Source organism: Diprion similis, chromosome 2 (genome assembly GCF_021155765.1).
Source record: "Diprion similis isolate iyDipSimi1 chromosome 2, iyDipSimi1.1, whole genome shotgun sequence".
Lineage (NCBI taxonomy): Eukaryota > Metazoa > Arthropoda > Insecta > Hymenoptera > Diprionidae > Diprion > Diprion similis.
The window spans coordinates 16,136,817-16,158,624 of NC_060106.1; the positions used below are offsets into that span (position 1 = coordinate 16,136,817).

Consider the following 21,808-nt stretch of genomic DNA (forward strand, 5'->3'; position numbering starts at 1 on the left):
AAACGAGGCATCCACTTGCCACTCGCCTCAGCTTTGCATGCTCGGCTGACCGAGGCGAAGGGATGAATTCGCTCGCGCGAGTTTGTTACGGATAACCGGTACTTATCCAATTAAAGCTGTTCAACTCCCCATCCCTAATATCCAGGAATTGGCAAATGTGTTCCTTGTTCGTTGGTAACTGTATCGCGGCGTTGACGCGTCGACGTGTATAATTTTCTCATTCTCTTCTTCGTACTTTCGAAATGCAGGTGATTTCGTTGAATAGCGAATCGCCAGAGACTTGCAGACGAAGTCGCCAAGCAATTATCGTACGCACACTTTGATCCGCTCGACTTCTCTCCGCAGTAACATAAAATACATGCGGCTACAGCCAGCGATAAGAATAACCCTGGGAATGCTTCGCGTTTGTAATTATTACAGGCGTTATCTCCCAGAAGACGCGAGGGGGAATAAACCTCGAGTAAAAAGCAATATGAAGAGATTACAACGCGAAAATAAGCAGGAGCCTGCGAACCGCGAGAGAGAATAATAAGGCAGAGCCGTCACGAAGATCGAGATACATAATCGCAAGGGCGGAAATAAGCCGCCGCGCCACTGACGACGCCGGAAATCTCGCACGGCCGAATTCATCGGCTCTCAGTTTTTCCGCAAATTTATATACATCGCCCAGCATCTTCTTTCGCGACTTTCGTACACCGTACATACATCTGCCAAAATTTCTCCGCAGATATTTGCGGGCGTCGGCACCTGTTTGATTCTTTTCCTTATCCAGTTAAAGCTAGACGTCGTGTTAGTTCCACCCACCTGCAGTTTTCCTATACCGGGAAAAGCTCTATTTATTCCTCCTTAAAATTTCCCGACAGACCTCGTAAGGCGAAGATAACGCGTTTAATCCCGGTGTTCGCCAGGAATCTCGGCATGGCACCTGCACGCACGCCGGAATTTCTTCATGAATTTCACGCGTACTCGGTGTAATTTTCACCCACGTCATTAGTCAAAAGTTTCAAGTTCCCACCGAGCACCTTCAATACACGTCCAGCACCGTGACTTTGCCACCTTTCGATCCAGCGGACTCTAATTAAGCTTCGCAGGCACACGGCAACGCACGCACTGCAAACACGGATGTATTCATATTCACCACGCATCCTTCTTTCTCTTTACTTAATTCCTAGGCGCTAATTAATTGCTAGGTTAGTATAATTCGAGGCATATCAAGCAGCTGAAGCTGCAGGGACTAACCAATTACCCATAGAGCTACAAATTACTGTTTACCGCTGGTAAACAATTAAAATTGCAGGAACTTTAACCGCAGGGGACTCGTTGAGACGGACCTGTTGATATTCTTACTCCACGAAATTACAGCAAAAATCGAGTCGAGTTATAAACGGTAATTGGCTTGTTCTTCGTATTCGACGAGGGTTCAAACCGTTATGGAGAAATTAAATTGAAGGCTTTCAAACGGAGTGGGTATAAAAATCGCCGAGTGATAAAAAAAAATCGTCAATTCGGAGACAAAGCGACCCAGACTTCAAGTATTTCTGAACACCCGTAGAGCCTGTACCATGAAACTGGGATTTATCCAGCAGGCTGCCAATCTTGTTCGAGAATTTCTTATGTCGAGGCCTTTCCGAATTTGCGGGCAGAGAGCAAGCTCTGATTGAATCACGGCTAAAATAACCAAATATTCGGAACCTCTATTCCACAGAATGTGAATGCCGAGCGTCCATCACTGGAAGCCAATCTCCTTTTTCCCCGTCTGTTTTTACCGGGTTTATTTCGCTCGCCCCGATGGGTGGAAGCGTTTCAACGCCGGAGGTGGTGTAGGTATATACACGAAGCTCGGCTTTTTATTTCAAACCGATCATTGAAATCGCGGAAACGTAATATCTCCCGCAGCTTTTACTCGGTTAGGATCATCTTGTCGATAAATTCCACCTGAAAGTTCACCAATAGAACCGCGATCGTTTTATGTCCGAGCGGCGTTGCAAGGATCCGTGAGTCTTAATTTTATTACGGTGCAAAGTCGGAGGTGCTGGATCTTCCCGATGGAACTCACAGCCCTGAGAATTACGAGCATCCAGATAACGACTCGGGGCAATGAATACTTGCCCCCCGCTTCCACCCCCGCCCCCACCGTGGATATCAATTTACGCAAATGTTCGCCGGGGAACGCCTCCGGCAAAAAGGGACCCTCCGCAGGTTACGCGTCGAAACGCGGGTCCTTGAATCCTCACGCGTACCTACAAGTCCGTAACAAGATTTCACAGTCGCAAGGATTGTTCTCTATACTTAATTACTGCAGACTAACACCCGTTCCGTCCGACTCTTGACCGTCTCGACAATCTGAAACCCCTCTCAGCAAGAGACGGTTATCACACCCCTGATACCTTGTTCAATTTGATCTTTGGATCTGAAGGAAATAGAACTTTTTTCACCTGTCTCATGCAAAAAAGCACAATTGCGTAATCGGAAATAGTTACGAATTTTCTAAGTGATCGAAGTATTTCTGCGGTATTTCTGTCAATTTTTGTTTAGTCGAAAAAAACATCACCCAATTATTTTTTATTCTTCTGCTTAGTATATGGACAGATTTTTTTCGTGCAAAGACTCACTGCGCAACGCGTATTGTCCGAAATGATTGATCCAGGGTTTGCAATTTCTTCTCGAAATTAACGCATTTTTAATATAATTCTATATCTCACAGGATAAAGTATATCAAGGGTGTTAAATTTGATGTTGATATTACCGAATTTCAACAATGTCTCGAATTTTTGCGGAATATATATTCGATTTGAATGATTCGCATTTTTTTGCGAATAGAAGGTCAGTGTTGTTCTTTAAAGTTTAGCCTACTGTCTTACACACTACAATTTTTTTATTTATTTTCTTCTAAGTATTCGATAAACTTTTAGCCCACAGATATATCTGTCAAAACTGGATACATCGTGGTCATCGTGATATTTGCATTGAATTTCGAAAACAGTCGCGCTATTTTTGACTTCGTAATAGTAGATGCCTACGACGATCACAAGCCAAATTTTCACTGAACACTGCGGGAATTCCGGAACGGGATATCCGAGGCCGCACATAAAACCATTTTTCGGATGAATATTTGAAAACTGTACGATTCGATGACGTCCCATATTTTTTACGGAAAAAGGGGCAATGAATGGAAGGGAGAATATTGGAAATCATAGATTCGGAAAGCGATTCTCGTCGGCCGGATTGAAAGCCGAGGAAAAGAGTACACTTCCAGAATAAAATTGAATTCCGTTCACGCGGTGACATTTTTTTTCCCCAAACCTTGTTTCCTCTGCCTGCATTTGGCCAGTTTTCGACATTAGCTGCTTTTCTATCACGAAAAATTACTCTCCTGAGCCTTGCACCTGCAGCAGAATTTCCAGACGGTGCACAATTAATGCACCTAGTGGTGATTGATCGGGCGATGAAATATATCTCATGAATTTCCCGGCTCCCAAAGCGATAAGCTCTTTCAGTGATAATTAGCTCCCTGCTACTGCCTGCAGGCTACACGATAATATCAATTACAGGGCGTTAATTAAAGGCCAGTATCAGCGGGTGTATTGTTTCGCAATTTAAACCGGCAAGCTAGTTTTAATCGAGAAATTAGCAATTTCGTTATGCGCCGTGGGTACGTAGGTATCTACGTACAACAATATTGCACAGCTATTTATATCAATGCAGTGTACTCACACCCGCCGATCTGCGTTAAATCCGTGATATAGTGAAACTGCCTGCAGCTACTGTCCGCGATGCCGGAGTGATAATAATCCTCGACGGATCTGTTTATAGTATCAAACCAGCTTAATTACCCCGCACTGTCAAGCCCGAAGATCTCTGAATCAGTTTATCGTTCAAACAATTGGCTTTATATAGCTCTTCAACGTATTCCAGGGATGTAAATTCACCCCGAAATCTGGGAAATTCTACAGATGTTAGGATATTTCGCACTGCACGCTTCTTTTTCGCGTTATTCAAAGTCGATACACCAAACCCGGTAAAGAGCTAGCCAATAGTGAATCCAATGGAGCGAAGAGTTTATAGAGCTTGCATGCGGTAGCGGCTGCAAGCTCAGTGGCATCGGAGGTTCGTCGAAAGCCACTTTTGCAGGACTCACGGCGTGGGATCAGGGATACTGTTTGTTTGGTTTTTGCTTCCCTGCTTTCACCGTGAGCGAAATTTGTCGTAAAGCCTGCGGCTTTCTGAGATATTACGTCGAGTCGCTCGCATGACACGAGTCGGTTTCCACGATATTGGGGAGCATTAAATCCGATGCTTGGAACGAGGCTCGCGCCCATCGGATGATCGGCTTACGATTTTCCAGACCTATTCCTAATGTCTAGTCCGCCTTGAGACATACGAGCATATAACACACAGGCGCGTCTCCGGTTCGAGCTCGACCCACATCCGGAAGCGAGGAGTTTTTGTCAAATGAGGCGCCAGTTTCCGTGGGGAATCTTATACCGACTCGGTATCCTCCACCCTTCCATATATCTCACCCCCGAACTAAGGCGAAAAGTTTTGTTTTGCATCCGATGCGAATACAATTCAGAGTGTCTTCTGAATCGAGGTGTTTTTATAGAGACTCGATGTGATCGATGGATGTTTGGAAATCGAGTTCGTTTTATCGTTCCAAAGCTGACATCATGTTCTTCCTCCCTTCTACTATCGCGTCCGTGCCATACACCCGCTTGTTTCTCGAATCCCGGAAACACCGTAGTTCAATTTTGTTTTCCCACTCCTGCCTCGAATACGCCGATTTTTTCTTCTCCTTATTTCTCTTTCTTTGTTTTCTCGTTCCACGAAAACATGCGGCGTCTCGCATATTGATCGAACCGAATGGCGTGAGTTAACCCTGACTAACTGGGAAGGTAAAGATTCAGTCACGCGTTTTCTGTTATTCCACGTCCGTGAAAGGTGGATCATTTCTTAGACTAATGAAAAACACGAAAATTTCACGAAATACGGATATTTGGTACAGCCTTCAAGCCAATCCCCATCCGCTGGAAATCGATCCCCATCATTATACGTCGAAAACTTCTAGGAATCCTCCAAGTATCTTAGCCGCATCAAGGTGATTAGCGGCGGAATAATCCTCGTCAGATGAGCCTAAATTGTTCTTCACAGAATCATAGTAGAAATGCCAATTAGGAAACGGTTTCACATATTTCTAAAACACAGACGAAATTGATTTCAGCAATGTTTGTTCCCCTGATTTACTCAGGGATGATCACGAAATTAATTAGCTCGTTGCACCACCTGTTCAAATCTTGCAGACAGGTAAACCCGCGGCCCCAGTCGTCGCCATCTTGTAACAACCGCATTTGCTCTACAAAGTAAGTGTACCACTCACCGACCCTTTTATTTTCCAAAATCATAAATTGACCGCATAAATTACGAATTTCTCGATGACCAAGACCAATTGCGAGAGGGTTAGACACTACAAATTTAATCTTTCCTTATTCTAGAACCAAAGACCAGACATACACAACGAAAAAAGGTCAATAATTATGGCACAGGGTCAATAACTGGTACACTTACCTTACGTGTAATAGGGTTCCAAAAATTTTTGTACCTTCTTTCCCGTACGGTGGAAGAGCAGAAAGGTCCAGGTGCTAACCTTTTCTACCCTTCTCACTCCTGTTTCAGCCTGGGTTGGAGCCCTCAGCGCCGCCGTGTCTAGGGGTTCGGCGCCCCTCGTCGTCGGTGCTTGTCGTCGGGGTAGCACACGACTCACCGCCGTCATCGGAGGTCTCGTTCTGGCCCTCGCGTCCCTCTTCACTTCTTTTGCTGTTCAGATGCACCAGGTTCTCCTAAGGTGAGTCATTAGTAGGTATAGTAGATGTATACATTATATACAAGAGGGGAAAATAATCGAGAGTTGATTCAAAGCGCGAGTACAATGAAGTGGAAAAGCGGCATCGATACAGGTACACACATTTCAAAGGTGTAATTTACTTCGTGTAAATACTCGTCGAAGCATTAAAATCCAACAGGTTTGCGTGTTAGCTGAAGTGAATGGCGATGGAAAACATATACGAGGCATGAAGTTGGGCTTTGATTTTGGACAGGCAACAGAGCGGCCATTAAATGAAAAGTCGTTGAGCCGAGTGGCAGCGTTTGGCTTTACATTTAAGTCGGAGTGTACTTGTCAGAAAAGTTTCCCGAATGAGCTCGATTCCCGGGCTGCGAACAGGAAGGACGCTGATGAATTTCTCGTTATACGTGAACTTGTGGATCGTGTATAAGCTAAATCCATGTACCGCCGTTAGTTGTGAACAAAACTTGACTTACTTTATGCTCGGTTTTAGTTGATGAAAAGGAAAAAGAAGGGGGAGAAATATCGCCGACCAGCGGGTGGGTTCATAACATGCAAATACACACGCGCGTGATTACTCTCGGCAGAAAAGCAGCGGTTAAAAAATTTGAGAATAATATTCAGAACCCCGGGGCTGGCGCGAGAAAAAGCTCGATGATGATGGGAAAAAAGTTTTCTTCTCACCGGGCCTCGTGTCGGGAAACTAATGGCTTTTTCAGAGATCCTCGTGTAATCAAGTGACAAGAAGCGCTTGTACAATACGGAATATCTCCTCGTAGCTGTTTTTTTTTTCTCTCAAAGGTCATCAACAGCTTGCGGACTTTTCACTGGGGAGGGGGAGGATTATTTTTATACACGGCGACGAGACGAGTCGACGTTGACGTAGGTGGATAAAAATCAACGCAACAGAGTTGAAGAAAAAACAAATATAAACCGTCCCGCTTGACCTGCGTCAATTTATGTCACGTTCTACAGTTACGGACTCGTCCTTGGCGCTGGTGCCGGTCTGGTGAAGGAAACGGCCAGCCTCGTCCTGGGACACTACTTCCGAAAACGGAGGGAATTCGTCGAGATGGTCGTGCAGGCCGGAACCGGGGTGGGAATTGCCCTCTTCAGTGTTTTCTACAGGGAGGCTGTTGGGTGAGTCGAAACAGAGATTCAGATTCCTCGCAGAATCGCAAGTCCTGATTATCCTGCAGCGAGATAACGCGCGTGTGGCTTAATCGACATAGTCGACGGTTCTATTCAACGTACACATGCATGCGTGAAATGAAATTCATTTCGGTTGTAATTTCCAGCCGAGTTATTGCATAATGCCTTGTACCTGTGTTCGGTAAGAATTATGCGGTGGGTAAATCAACCAGGGCTATATCCGAAATGCGAAACGTTACCCAGGGAGAATAATATCGCGTTCCCGAGTTATTTCATTATTGGAAAACCATAGCTTCGCTTATCCCTTAACGTATTATACATACACGTATCTATACTCGAATGTACGCAGCGGGGTTTTCATCTCGTTTCACCTGATCGCGGATGGGCATCTTACCCGAGTTGTTTCCTAGTCTCTTCTCTCAGTGTAGAATCAAATCTGCGTCTCAATATGATTATCATCCAGTTTCCATTATTACATTATTCGTTTCGAAAAACAGAAAAAGAATTTTAGTCGCATTTGCGATGCAGATTTCATCGAATTGACAAATGCTGAAAGAGACAAAAATTTATTTTGATAATGCTTTCAGGGCTAAAATCGTATTTGCCTGTGTTTGTGTAACACACATCTACCTATACATTGTATAACTTGTTTCGGTATCCGTTTCATCTATGCATTAGCTATATACGGCCGTCGTTCTAACGTTCGATCAGACAGAAGCTTCGTATTATACCTATGTAGATGCGTTCCAACATCACTCGCGGTTGTACATGCGGTGAATCACGAAGCGATAATAATCTCCCGTTAAATAACCTCGTATCTCGATCAACGCCACGTATTAAACATCCCCCCCAGGAACGTCTTGCGCTGTCGGTGCAATTTTTACGATAGTCGTTGTTGCAAGGAAGTGGAAAATTTTTATAATCTTGGCTGCAGCATCTGCAAGGGTGGGTTTCACGTTCGCCGCGACGAGGTCAAAGAATGGCTCGTAAAATTCATCCGATAAACCATTTCCCGATATCACATCGTACAGGGTTAATTACACCGGTATTACAACCGCGTATCGGGTGTCACGCGTGCAGATCGTGTCGCTTGACGATGACGCGGCTCGCCATGGAGACGGAACGATATTCAGCCACTGTGACCTATAAAACGCGCGAGAATTGTCACGACAAACACCCGTTGAAAATCAAATATACACACCCGAGGAAATATAATGGCTATATGGTGTATACCTGTATATACGGGAAATGGTAGATGTACGGTGATAAAATTTCCAATAAAAGAAACGCCGCTTTCTCGTATATTGCATGCGTGTGTATTGATATCGGTATATTTGTACCTATGTATTGTGCAAGTAAGTACATAGCCATAAACGTGTGATGCGCGCAAAGCACGCCTGTTACCTTCATATTGGAAACCTGAGGCAATGTAAACCTGCCGGATAATCTGTAGGAAGATCTCCTCTACAAAACGGGCTTCTCCTAACAAATTTAAATTTTGCACGCCGGATTCTTTCGTGATGCTAAATTTCTTTTTATCGTCTCAAAAATTAAGCGCGTATACGTAGTAGACGTTATATATTGTACGCACATGGCGGATTGCGGATTTAAAGGTGGGTTTTTATTGTAGCTGTATGGCGTTGAAGGTAACTTTCGTTAAATTGCATTATCATTTTTTTGATTTCCATTTTGAGTATTTTAGGTATCAAAAAATCACTACTTTGTTATCACTTTCACCACTATAATAACTGTCAGCCAGTATTGCCACCACATTGTTAGTATGCATTGAAAGCGTTGTGAAATATGAAATGCCACCAAATATCGAATTAGTTGCCCCAACGGCATGAAAGCCATATTTTTGATTGAAAATTGAATTTCATTCCGAATCAGATTGCTCTCGATGTGATTAAATTTTGAAAAACGGCATAAATTCGCAGCCTGGAAATACACGCGCACTTTCGCCCGGCGTTGTCTCTTGATTTGGACGATCCTCGCTTCGTTAGAGGTTGAGATAAATTTTCGGTAGCAGGTTCAGCAGTCGAATAACAATGGTCGCTCGATGTTTATGAATATTCCTTATTGCAAACCTATTGGGAATTTTACGACCCATCTTGGAAGGACGGGGTTGAAATTCCGAATTTGAAAACTTTCGAAAGTCCCATAATCCAATTTTTTTGGTAGCCGAACCTCAAAGCCAAGAAATCAAACTCTGACGAAACAGCAAAAACGACACTAAAAACTCTAAAAATTCAAGGTTCCGAAAGGAAAAAATGCCGAAAGGGAGTAACTCCGACGAATAAAGGTCCGAAAGGATGAAAATGAGAAAATTTGAAAACATGAAACATCGAAGTTCCGAATGATCGAAAATTTTCAGTTCGATGAATTTCATGCTTAGTGAAATTTCACCATGTTGATCTTTGACTGTTTTGGATTTTCGATGATCTTACGATCAGAATACTACTCATTGTTATTTTCGGTTTTTCTAATTTTTTACACCCACTCGTTGAGTAAACTGTGCTGTATGAGTATATTTGAATTTTCGAAATTTTGCATGTCAAAACTTAGAGCTGTCTAGTTTCCGACCATTCGATACTTTGTTGTTTCGTAAAAGTTTGATTTCTTTGCTTGAAGTTTCGCACCAAAAAATTCGGAATCAGACGTTTTTAGAACTTTTCAAATTCGGAACTTCAACCCCTCACCGTCTTTGACCCGGCGCTAAACGCGCTCGCCGATCGTAGCCGCATTTGCGCGGGGGAATAATCGAGTCAGGAAATTCGATTCGTTGATGCATCGAGCGCTTTGTAAAGGATCGCTGGAGATTAATGCGGGGCTTGTCGCTCCGGGGGCTTTTGCATCTCTTCCTCCGCGTGATTGAGAGTCGCAAAGCGTGCTGCATCGCAGCCAACCGTTGCCGTTGACACCGGCGTTTACCCGACGTCGGACCGACGCTTGAGCTGCTCTACTTGCTCGCTGTCGATCCGCCACCGTCCAATTTCCCCGCCACGATAAACGCCTGCTTTCCCATTACACCATCCCATGCGGTTCTACCTCGATGTCTATATTGGAACGCAGATTTCTGGGAAAAGCCACGGGATTTCGTTCTTCTCTTCGCCAAAATATGATAATAGTGATGAGAATTTTTTTTTCATCAATCCATATTCGTGCCTATATGCATACGTATCTAGATTCCTCGTGTGTAAACGATAAAACGAAGAAATTCACAACTTTTCTCACACACTCTTCGATTTGTTTCATTAAAAATTTCATTTTAGGTACACCAGTCGTGGAAATTACTATTCTCCATATATTTCTATTATACCTAAACCAAATTAGGAGCAACTGTTTGTCAGGATTTAATATTCAAAAGTGAAGTTGAAAATTCACTCAGACTTGAACGTTAATTGTCACGAACCGCAGATTGTGCAATTCGAACGCCGAGTTTAGCGGCTAATTTTTAAGAAAACCACGAAAGCACTCAAGGAAGGCTAAGAGCCCGTGGGGTGATTTAAGTCAGGCCTCGTCTTCGGTAAGAATCTCGCTCCCAACTCTCTGCCGTTAAACGGGTATAATTTTCCCGGGCAACAGAGGGGATGATTTACATTTCAGAATGTTGTACCAACTCTCCCGAGGAGCGAAGACGATTAGGTACCGTCTGCATGCACGGTTCTCGAAGCGACGTCGTCACACCTGGTGCAACGGGTACACGGAGTTGCCCAGTGCAATGAAGTCCTCGATATGAAATGAAACTTGGCGTAGTGAGGACGATCAACACAAACTTCCGTAATTGCCGACTAATGAAAGCACCGAGAGCCAACGGAGCGAGCGGCAACAACGACTCCGTCCAACTTGCGAGCTTTGATATTGCCTTGTACCTACTCAGCGCCCGATTCTCGTTTCCCTCGATCCTCTTTTTGCCCGCCTCGTCGTGGCTTTTCTTCCTCCGAATATAATAACTTAATTATCTGGGAAAAAAAATTCCGCCGAGGAGATGATTGCTTCTGGTCTTATTCGAGAGTATCGGTGATATAGCGGGTTCACCGGACGTCGCTGTGCGCAGCGTTGATGCGACTTATACCTTCCATTTGTCATTTTGACTGTACCTATGGATGTACCGGAGACGTCTCGTTGTCGTATCGTGGAGCTTTGTTGCGGGAACGAGAATCTCGTTAAGGGTACCGTTTATCCGAGAACGACCAGCCTGATGTGCGGTTATTATTACCGGTTCCGAGTCGATTTTCCACCTTTGTTTTCACCCCGACTCAAGTATTACCCCACTAGAGGGAAGTATTAATTCTACCGGCGCTCTAAGCCTGCCTGGTATTCCAAGGCTCGAAAGGCTTTTCACGTCAGTCGTCTCCGATTATGTATTCAAATCCTTTTCATTCAAATTTGAACTTCCGAAATTCAAACTCCGCCGGTAATATGCCAGCTTGCAGGGCATGAGAACCGAGCACGTGCTTTTCAGACGTCCACATTTGACGGTGACAAGAAAGGAGGAATTAGAAAGAAAGGAAGCGGGGTTCTCTGCATCCCCTCATCTCTCACCGAAGAGCATGTGTGAAAATCTTTAAGACCGTACGTTATAAGATTTAACAAAGAAGGTACATCTTCATACGCAGAAAAATCTCGATTACCTTGGTAAATGTTCACAGCATGGAAAATTCAAGTTATCAACTTTATTCCCTTTACTTGCCAACAAAGTTAAGTATAGGAAATCCGGTATCAATATTGACAGTTCCAAGATCGCTTTCACCGTACTTTCCAAACATTTCTTTGTCCGGACCCGGCCGTTAGACTTTGAGTTTGCGTTAGCTGACTTCCATGTCTAATAGAAGTAGTTCGCTCTCGATTCGTGAAGCAAAAAGGCCTCGCCGTTTCTCGTCTTTAGTTTCGTTTTCGAGACTAATTCTTCCTGTTATTTAGACAGGAATACACCGTACACAACGATTTCAATTCACTAATTACATTGATTCGTGCTTGTTTACAGTTTTTCGAAATTTCTGATTCAAGTGAGGTGGTTTTGAATTTCGCAACGCGAGGTCATCTGCTCCTCTACCGCCTACAGGACCACAAAACTTCGAAAACAGCCGATTCGGCCGATCACGTTTCCACCGGCGTGACTTCGGGAGTAGCTTTTATCTCGAACCTTGCCCTCGATCATCCATTAGCGCCGAGTCGTGAGTTATGCGGTTAGATAACGTCGGAAACCTGTAACACAAGTTAATTAGCCGCGTGAAAAAGCGGCGATATTAAAACATGACGGTCCACCATTAAAGGTACTGAAATTTTTCCCTCGCATATTTTCACCGAGATTGCACGGACAGCTTTGAATCAGATTCAACCCCCTCCCCCGAACTGTGACTAAAATTTCGGCCACCCATACGGCCGTCACTCTTCGCGCGTGCAGATCGATGACACACGTTACAGCGACGGCCATCGAAACCAGACCAAGCGTTCCTCGTTTTCGACAAAAAGTTACCCCGAATCCTTTCACGTATTTTCTTCCTTTTTGTTTTCTGCACAGGAAATTAGGCTGGAGATTGGGCCTTCAGTCTGTCACTGGGGCCCTCTCGCTCGCCTTTTTCTTGGGCCTCGTCTACAGGAGCGCGTCTCTCTATCATCCTCAGCGTCGGGCGATTCTCCACCTGAAGAACCAGCAGAGCAAGGTCAAAGAGCGGAAGCCCGCTCTAAGAACGCCCCGGCAACCCTTGGTCGACCTAAGTCCACTGGGAAGTCGACCTGTCCGAATGTTGATGCTCGCTGCCGGAGCTGCCGGTTTTGGTCTCTACTCCCCTGCATTTTACATCGTGAGTTCAACTCTCTAATACTGATAGCTATACATCAGAGACAGGGTAAGGTACAATTTTCACAGTTTTATTGAACGATATTGGACTGTTTGCACAATTCAATTTCCCTGAATCTGATCTGATTTCATATGCATTTACGGATCTAGTTGTGCGGGAATCGAGGGGAAAAAAGCCATGAAGTTGAACATCACAGAGAGACCCGCCAAGTTTCGTGTTCGACTTTTATTTTATCGTGTTGTTTTCGAGGCTCGCATTATATGTGTTCGCGTTAGATGAGGGGAAGGGTATGAGTTGAAATTCTCTTAAAAAAAATACGCCTCAATCTTTCTTATTGTGTCTATGATTCGACTTGTAATTTCATCAGCAAATACTTATAGAACTTGTGCAATTTCTGAAATTTCTATACTTCTAGGAACTTGTTTTTTCGTGTTTATTGCGTCTATTCATATACGTAGTTATTTACAAAAATATTTCAGGGCTAAAAATTGTACTTGATAACGGTTCACCGCAAAAAGGATCGTCTGGTTCGACGAGGACATTTTTCTAGGCGGCGCGGCGGCGAGAACAATATTCTACTCCATTCGACCAAATTTTTCTTATGTTAACAAATTATTACTTTGTGATAGCAAATATTTAGTTACCTTAAGTAAAATATTATCCTTGCCACCCGCAAAAATACCTCCATTGATTCAAACATTTATTTCCCTCCGTGTATCCGTGAATAAAATTTTGTACCAATGTTATGATTGTCGATTATAATTACCGTAAACTCACAAATGATTACCGAACCTGTCAGAGTCACGAATGATTTATCAAACAACGGCTATAAAGTATATAAAATCCGAAGGAAAAACAGCAATTAAAATTATAACGAGAAACATGAGAGAGAGAAAAAAAATAAATAACAACAATAATATATCAAGGAAAAAGTTGAAAAGCAGAAAAATGCTAATTGATTATGGCACCGGATTAAATTCTCAATGAACAAATAGCAATCTTATCACTTCGTTATAATTTTATACACCCTGCACGGTTAATACTGCGATTCCATCCTCAACATACGCTTCGAAACACCTAAAGTCGGAGCGAAGGTTCAAATTACCAACACACCCAGCGATTCAAACTTCGCAATGTGGAAACTGGTCCTGATTCCAGGCTCTCCAAGGATACCAGGACGGCCTGGAAGCCAGCGCTCTGGTCCTGCTTCAGACGTGCCTGGGACTTGCCGCTGCGCTTGGCTGTGCAGGATGGGGGGTGATCACGGCCAGACCATCGGCCCAGTGTCTCGTGTCGAGGCAATACTTGTGCCAAGCCGCTCTCATCGGTGTCGGTCAGTATACGGTCCTTCGTCGAAAAATTTTTGTCCCATTTTTTCAATAGATAACGGTTGCTGCCCGCCGTAAGGAAGACAATGCGCGCTGTTAGTTGAAAAGGGGGGGAGAATTGAGGAAGTTCGTCGAAGAGCCGAAACAAGGGTACTTTTTCTGATATTAAACGTGCTCGTGTTTCGGTTGCTCTGGGACGATTAGCCCGGGCTCTTTGCAAACACTCGGGTAACTTCCCCTTTTCAATCTCTCCGCATTCACTCCTGCCTGCAGCTTCCGGAATCCTTCTTCACCGCTATAAACTCTCAGCCTGGTTCTCAGCTATCAACCCCCTGCCGTTGACCTCGAGCGGTAATGAGATTCCTGCGTAAACAGCCCTCTGTCGCCAAACCCTCCAACCCCGTTCCTCGGTTGAGTTTTGGCCTGGAAGTGCCATTAGTGATTATCACCCTTTCGCCAATTGACTTTAGCGGTTGAATTCTATCGACTCACCTCCCCGTGCTAACCTCGTTAGACTTTGTTCTTCGATTCAACATTCCCGGATGCGGTAGCAGGCGGGTTTCACAGCCATTCGGAAGATTTGATTCGGTATTTGCACCTTTGGAAAATGATAAAAACGTTGAAATCCCCGGGGTGTGACGTGGGTAGAAAGGAATACATGGCTTTGAAATAATATCGTCTCGCTTATCATGAAACGGTATCCCGTACGAGAGATTTATTCGTGCCGTTTATTCGGTGAACTTCTGTTCACATATTTGTTTAAATAAATTGTGTCTATTTGGTTGAAATATTGAAACGATCGATAGTAGGCACGTGGAGGGAACCGGATGACAGGAAACTTTTCTTGGTTTTGGGATCAAAGTGAACCGCTGATCTTCTTCGTTTGCTATAAACCGTTCTCGATAGCGTCAAGGATACTCGAGGGATTCGGTAAATTTGAGTTGACACTCGGCGGCTGTATCGATAGCGTTAAACGATCGACTTTACGCGGGAGTAAAGGTCGAGATGAAAAGAGAGCGAGATGTTCAAGGGCTGATGGACCGTCCCGAGGTCGAAAGCGAGGCGAGAATTCGGATGGAACAAGAGAAGCCGGGATTCGACGTCACCGCGGTTTTACTTGTTGATCCAGCATTCTCATCCGAATGTCGAATCTCGGCTGCGGTCTGCCAACCAGGTTAGCCCGTCTTGCCCTTCAACGACCCATTGAAATGGTAATTCTTCATCCCCCGCATCGCCGCTGCGAGACGAGGAAATGATAATTTATTTTCACCCCTTCACGAGCTGCAGCTTCTCCGTTTCTTCCGTTTCTGGTGTCTTTATTCACTTCCTCCCGCTGCAGCATCTCTCGTGCTACGAGCCGAGATCTTGATTTCCTGGAATATTTGCTCTCCCGCATTTTCTTCTCGGCACAGAGGATATATAAGTTGCTTATAGTTCTCAAGCGCGGCTTGTACAGCTTAAGTTATGAAGCGGTAACGGAGATCCACTTATAACCCGGCGCTTGTTATATGGGGGAGAAAGTTCGACGCTTCGTTCGCGTGTTATACGCTCGTATCTAGGGAAAGGATGCTTTGTTAGATTTTCAGCTCGGGGTTAGCTGCGGAATTCACCCACCGAAATGTTACATACAGGGGTGGAGAAAATAGTGATACCAATTCGATTTTAGTGGTCATCAAGAAGTTCCAAGGGTCTCTTGCCTTGCAGGATGAAAGGAACGAGCACGTCTGCGAGCTTGGTTGAAACGAAAGAAGACAAACCATCCACCACACAGAAGGGAAAGACTGAACTCAGTGCTTTTCATCCTTTATTAGATTAGTCGTGCCCGGCGTGACACTGGCGCCGATCCTTGAGCACGAGACTCGTTAGTGGAGTAATTCCCTTACGCCTCATGACACTGATGCTGGCTGTCCAAGGTAGCCACTTTTCAGGGGAAAATCAGGGGGCTAATTCCAGGATAAAAGAATCGTCGTTCTATATGTGTATACGTAATCGGAGTGGAAATGGTGAATAGAATAGGAGAGATCCGTCCGTAGAAGTTGTGAATAAGTTTCGGTGCGTGCGCGCGGCACCAGCTAGACTGAAACCACTAAATATTCAGGGGTTGGTTAACACGCTGCAATATTCAGCAGCCATACACCGAACAAGTAGAACAAAGTAGCGAGTGGGAAATAGAGAATGGGAATTCCTTTCACTCCCGGGGCGAGTGCTTGGCGATATGGGATGCAGTTCGGGGGCGAGTGAGTCGAGTGCGCGAAACTTGCAGTTTGCACCTCACGGTTTTAGCATCCACTCGAGAAGAAGGCACCGAGTTCAAAGCAAGAACTAACGCCCGGCTCGAGTTAAAGCTCGACGTCTTTCAGTCTTAAACAAGGACTGGGGCCGTCGAAAATTAACCGGCGAACTCAGGACTTGACGTAAAAAGCAGTGAAAAATTGTGAAAAGATCAAATAAGTTGTCACCGTGAACATTGGTTCGACATTCTCTTGATTAAGCATGTAAAATAAACACCTAAAACACATGTTACGTTGCAGTTGTAATTGGAGGAGACAGGCATCCGTTGTAAATACCTTGCCTTTAAGAGAATTCCATCGATTCCAGTTCACTCGCGTCGCCGAATCCGTTGATATTTAGTTTCGTTTAATTTTTAATCCGATCTAATTACCGTCATCTAATCGATATATCCGGGCAGCGCGCGTGCGGATGATTGGCTCCATTCCAAGTTAGTAAGATGGAGAAATTGGGGATATTGAGGGCGGTGCTTGATTCATAATAGAGCCTGTTTCCCTCGGCTCTCCGCAATAATCAAGGGAGGGGGGCTGGCTGGACGAGTCGGTCTTTTTCTTCGTCACTACTCGACGGTTAATTGTTGTTATTGAGCTCTCGGGTGGTGGCTGTGGAAACAGGGGCACAAATGGTCCTCGAACAGTCTCTCCCAATCAGTGCTGCCGCATGTAGGTAGGTACTTACTCGGAGTACAATGCCGCGTCGCGACGTCTTTCGGAATAAAAAACGTGTCGCGTTTTACAAACGTCAGTTCAAAAACTCGGTCGGTAGCTTAGGAACCGTCTGGGAAAATCCTGGGATCATTTCTTTATCGTCCACCGGCGTTGTCCTGCCTCTGGTAGTCCACCCTGAAGCGCTGAATTGCTTTGAAGAATCACTCGGACGACCAGGATTTAGGAAACTGTTCAGAGATAGTTTAATTGATTAGTCGAAATTCGTAGAGTGAAGATAGAAAACAGTAAAACCATATGAAGAATGACGAGATGAGTGTCTTTAGCATTTCATTTTATAGGTATAAAATACTCCGATCAATCTTAAACTCGACCCCGGCGTCTCCTCCGAACACACTACGTCGGAAAACCATTTTCCTCGGAAAGTATCAAATTTCCGTAAATAACTGCTTCCTAATGCAATGGCTGGGAGATTTGCAACGAAGATACGATAGTGCGAGATACGGAAAGCCGGGGCATTAGCATGGTCGATGGATTCTCCGGCTTCCCTCCATCGCTCCGGGCTCAGTTTTTCCCTTCCCCCGGCGTGCCTCCTTTCTTTTTTCATGTCCCCTTTTCTTACTCTTATTTTCATCCTGCTTACGTATCGTCGTATCTCTCGCTTCGACTTTGTTTCGTTACGTATAACTCGCCTAAGTTGTTCTTAGGGGACTTACACTGTCTCTACTAAAACTTTCTCTCGCTCTCTATTTCTTCCATACCAATACCTGTACAGTATTGGTACGTAAGTGCATATGATCTCAGGTTCACGCTGTGGTCGACGAAACCTTTGACCTTATGTACAACTGTCACTGATTCGCGTTACGTCATATTCACCTTTATTATACGATGAGATCAGACTATAACTTTCCATTCAAGCGTTCCGAAAGGTAAATCTGTCGACGGCTTGTTCCAACGTTTACGACAGCTCTCGGAATCTCAAAGTGTACGCAGGAGATTATTGGTTTGATTAACTGATCTTGCGTGAAACTTTGATTTTTAGACTTTGCAATATCGGAGATTGCAAAAATAGTGAAAAAGCTACAGGCTTACAAAGCTGGGAGTTTCGTTCGTTATTTTTTGTTTCTGGCTTCCGTGCGTCGAGCTGTTTCGCATTCATTTCGTTATTCTGTCTCACAATCAGTATGCGAAGCTACTCTCATTCACACGTTACGTACAATTCCGCCGAGACTCACTGCTTAGAAAGCACATTTTACTGTTTTATTTGGAACGAGCTAAATTTTCAAGAACTTTTCATGCCAATGGCGCTGAGTTTTTTTCATGCATATTTTCATGCATATTATCTTTCGGACTTACTATTGTTTTAGTCAAATCCGAAGACCCAAGCGAATCATTCGCTGCGACATTTTTTCCGACCGGAAATCGAGTCACCTGCTCAACCTGATCCTCTATACATATCAATAACCATGAATTGCATTACTTTGGATCTTTGAAGTACTGAGTCTCGTCGGTTATAGTATAGAGCAGCTACTGTAACGAATATGCGGCTTCCGAGGAACTTTAACCCACCGTCCAACCTCGCAATTTCGTTGAGCTGTCTGCAGAGGGAACCTAATCACAATTAGATTATGGCTACTCTACAATTTCCCAGTATTCCACATTCCAATGACATCCAAAAATTACCCGAAACGAAAACGCCTGACAATTTGGAACAACGAACGGGGGTTTCGTTGAGTCGGACACCCCTTGGGAACATAGCTGGGGATGATTGTGTGACGGTCCCTGATCTTGAGACGGATTCACTTTGATAACGAGCAAAAACGACAGAAGGTGAGGTTGGACGGTCGTAGAAGTTCGCCGGATCGCCGAAGTCGAATGGATCCACCGATTTGAAACAGATTTGGGTATAAACGTGATTGGTTTAAGCTGTGGCACAGGTGGCACTTGGCAGCGTGCAGGGCTACCATGGACTCGTTCTTGCTTCCGGACTCTACGGAGCTTCTCTCGGTGGCGTTCTGTACTCTCTGAAAATGCTGGCTCTCGAACGGCTCAGGGCGAGACACTTCTCCAGGGCTTGGGCCCTCGTTCAGGCTGCCGAAGCTTTGCCTATTCTTCTAGGAGTTCCTCTGACAGGTCAGTATACGTATCACACCTGTTTGGTCTCAATTTCTTTCATATTTTACATAAGTATGATAAGTGAAATTTCACACAAAATTGCAATAATTTATTTATTTATATGTATTTTATAAGCAGTTGACTTGAAAAAACTCTTTTTTTTTTAATCGGTCTTCTTGTAACGTAGACAGTTGAGGCTCTGATTTTTTTTACGTATTCTTTATGAACAGTTTTATAATAATATATTTTATTATTCCACTAGTTTGCTGAAAAAAAAAAATTGAAAAAATTGGATATTTCGGAAAATTCCCGGCATTTTGAATTTCGTTATTCTGACTTCAGAATCTTAACCAGTGACTCTGAAAACGTATACACCTGTGACTTTCTGAATTTGTTCAGTAGAAAAATGTGCCCTTCATAATGGGTTAAACATTTTCCTGCGTAAGAGCACTCGCTCTATAAGCATAGATATATTTATTTTGGCTACCCTAGAACCAGTCGTGGTGTTAAAATTAGTTTTACCCAATTGTGATCATATTCATTACGTCCGTGTGAGCCGTGGTTGTGTACACAAGTGGTAGAGAGATACTTCCATCTACGTAAGCAGTACAATTTTTCATTAATGTAATTCTAACGATAAGTATTGGAGACACTGTCTAAAACTTAAACAACGGTGTATTTAAGTCATGAGTTGTCTAATTGAAGGGATAAAAAAACAATTTGCAAAGTAAAGAATATTATGACCGTGGTTCCAAATTTTACAATGATTACAGATAGGTATAATAATCTACTCTATACAGAAAATCATATCCGGTATCGGGGTCACTTGAATGTTTCGCCATTTAATTTCGCCAAAATAACGCCATTTCCCGTCACATTTTATGATAAGAGGTAAAAACGTAAATAGATTTAAAAGCGGAGGTGTTACAATGGTAAATTTTCGAAACCGTAACAATCTGCTTATATAGTAGAATTCTGAAATGCATTAAATCAAAACGTAGAAAATTTACCCTGTAGAAAGGTATAAACTACAGAAAAGCAAAATATAAAATAGTGAGAATAAACAAAAATCTAGCCAGTTAAAATGCAATCTGTTTTTCTGTATACTTCGACATTCCTTATACATTACGACTCTTCAATAGTTCGCAACCTTAATCATGTGAAACGGATTGTCGCGACTTTAAAAATTCGATACCGTAATCGTTCTACTTTTTCACACCAACTCATATACAACGATATTATTGTATTTGGAAGAAGGCGAATGGCGAAAGCTCCCACCCCTTCCTCCCACGTGGACTCGAAACTTATTGTTAAACCGGAAGCTTTTCCTCTGATCCATAGGTTACATGAACGCCAGCAGCCCGCGGGTCGGCTACTACGCGTGCACCCTGAGTTCGCTGTCGGGGGCGGCGTTGCTGTTTTTGGTGGGCTGGGGGCGACAGCCGTCTTCGCTAGCGTTGGGACCCCCACCCCCGCCCTGCGCCTGCCCGCCGCCCCCGAGACCCCGTCTCCCAAAATCGCAGAGCCTGCACGTGCCGCTGGCCATCGACGTGGATGACGACGTGATTCCACAACCGATGGAGCTGCCAGGGTACTTCCACCCCCATTTTCATGGCGCCCTCAGACCCAGCAAAAGCTACCCCGAGGGCCTCAGCTACCCGGAGTTTTACCGGACACGTCCCAGGGCTCATCGCGACGTCACCGTCATCGAACAAATTACGACGAGCGTCTGAAGACCCTCGCCGAGTCTTATACTTAATTAGTCTCTATTAAACGTCGGTCCACCGTCTACGCCCGTTGGATGGGAAATTAACCAAGGCTGGGAGACTCTGCTTCCCGCGGGGTGTGTTAAGTAATTTACATCCGCCCGGACTTCCGGCATTTGATTTTAGCAATCACGATCAATGCCGAGGATTCTTCGCGGTTACTTACCTTGAACGCTCTTGCTGATGGGTAATTTATGATTGTTTATTAATCGTTAAAGATTATATATATATAAGAACACGCTGAAAGGAAACTTCTCTCATCTAGGGATGCCTCAACCCTCGTCGGCTACTCCGTAACGGGGTGAAATTATGTGCAAGAAGTTGTACAATCCGTGGGGCGATTAAGGGTTGGAATTATAGCCGGTGGGTTAATTCGTCGAACGCCGTAAAGACGCCCCTTGTTAGTCGAAAGTGACGTAACGCGCAGAATCGTTTTACGGCCCGTGAAATATTAATGGTTAGTCATTTTACTCACGACTTCCCCTTGCACCACGTTTTAAGAACAGCTGCTATATTATCTTCAGTTTTCTTAATTTCTTTGTCTTTCCTTTTCCCATTTATATAAACTTATTTCTAGCTTGTATACCGATATCGGACGTTCATTAGGTATACTTGCAGCATTTGAAATGAAGCATTTTTTACACTTTTTAACCATTGCAGAACAAGACCTGACATAAAAATCCTCGTGGTTCGTATAGACATCATGAAAAGTAACCAATAATTGAATCATATTACCGGTAGTTTTTGTGTATGTGAGGCATATTTTTCCATGTGCCGTAAATGCTCCCGTATATAAATAAGTTATATGCATATAGATTTAAAATTTATAATCCATGATTTATCTACGAGA

At 44.0% G+C, this 21,808-nt stretch overlaps 1 protein-coding gene across 1 annotated transcript in view; it reads left to right on the plus strand.

The window, feature by feature from the left end:
• Window positions 1-21,548, plus strand: part of LOC124416530 (monocarboxylate transporter 11-like) — a 45,294-nt gene extending 23,746 nt beyond the window's left edge. Inside the window, exons 5-10 of the mRNA XM_046897686.1 lie at window positions 5,671-5,839; window positions 6,815-6,979; window positions 12,516-12,798; window positions 13,954-14,128; window positions 19,004-19,210; window positions 20,534-21,548. Of these exons, the coding sequence (XP_046753642.1) occupies window positions 5,671-5,839; window positions 6,815-6,979; window positions 12,516-12,798; window positions 13,954-14,128; window positions 19,004-19,210; window positions 20,534-20,925 (1,391 nt within the window). The 3' untranslated portion in view covers window positions 20,926-21,548. The remainder of the gene's footprint in view (window positions 1-5,670; window positions 5,840-6,814; window positions 6,980-12,515; window positions 12,799-13,953; window positions 14,129-19,003; window positions 19,211-20,533) is intronic.
• The last annotated feature ends 260 nt before the right edge of the window (window positions 21,549-21,808 follow it).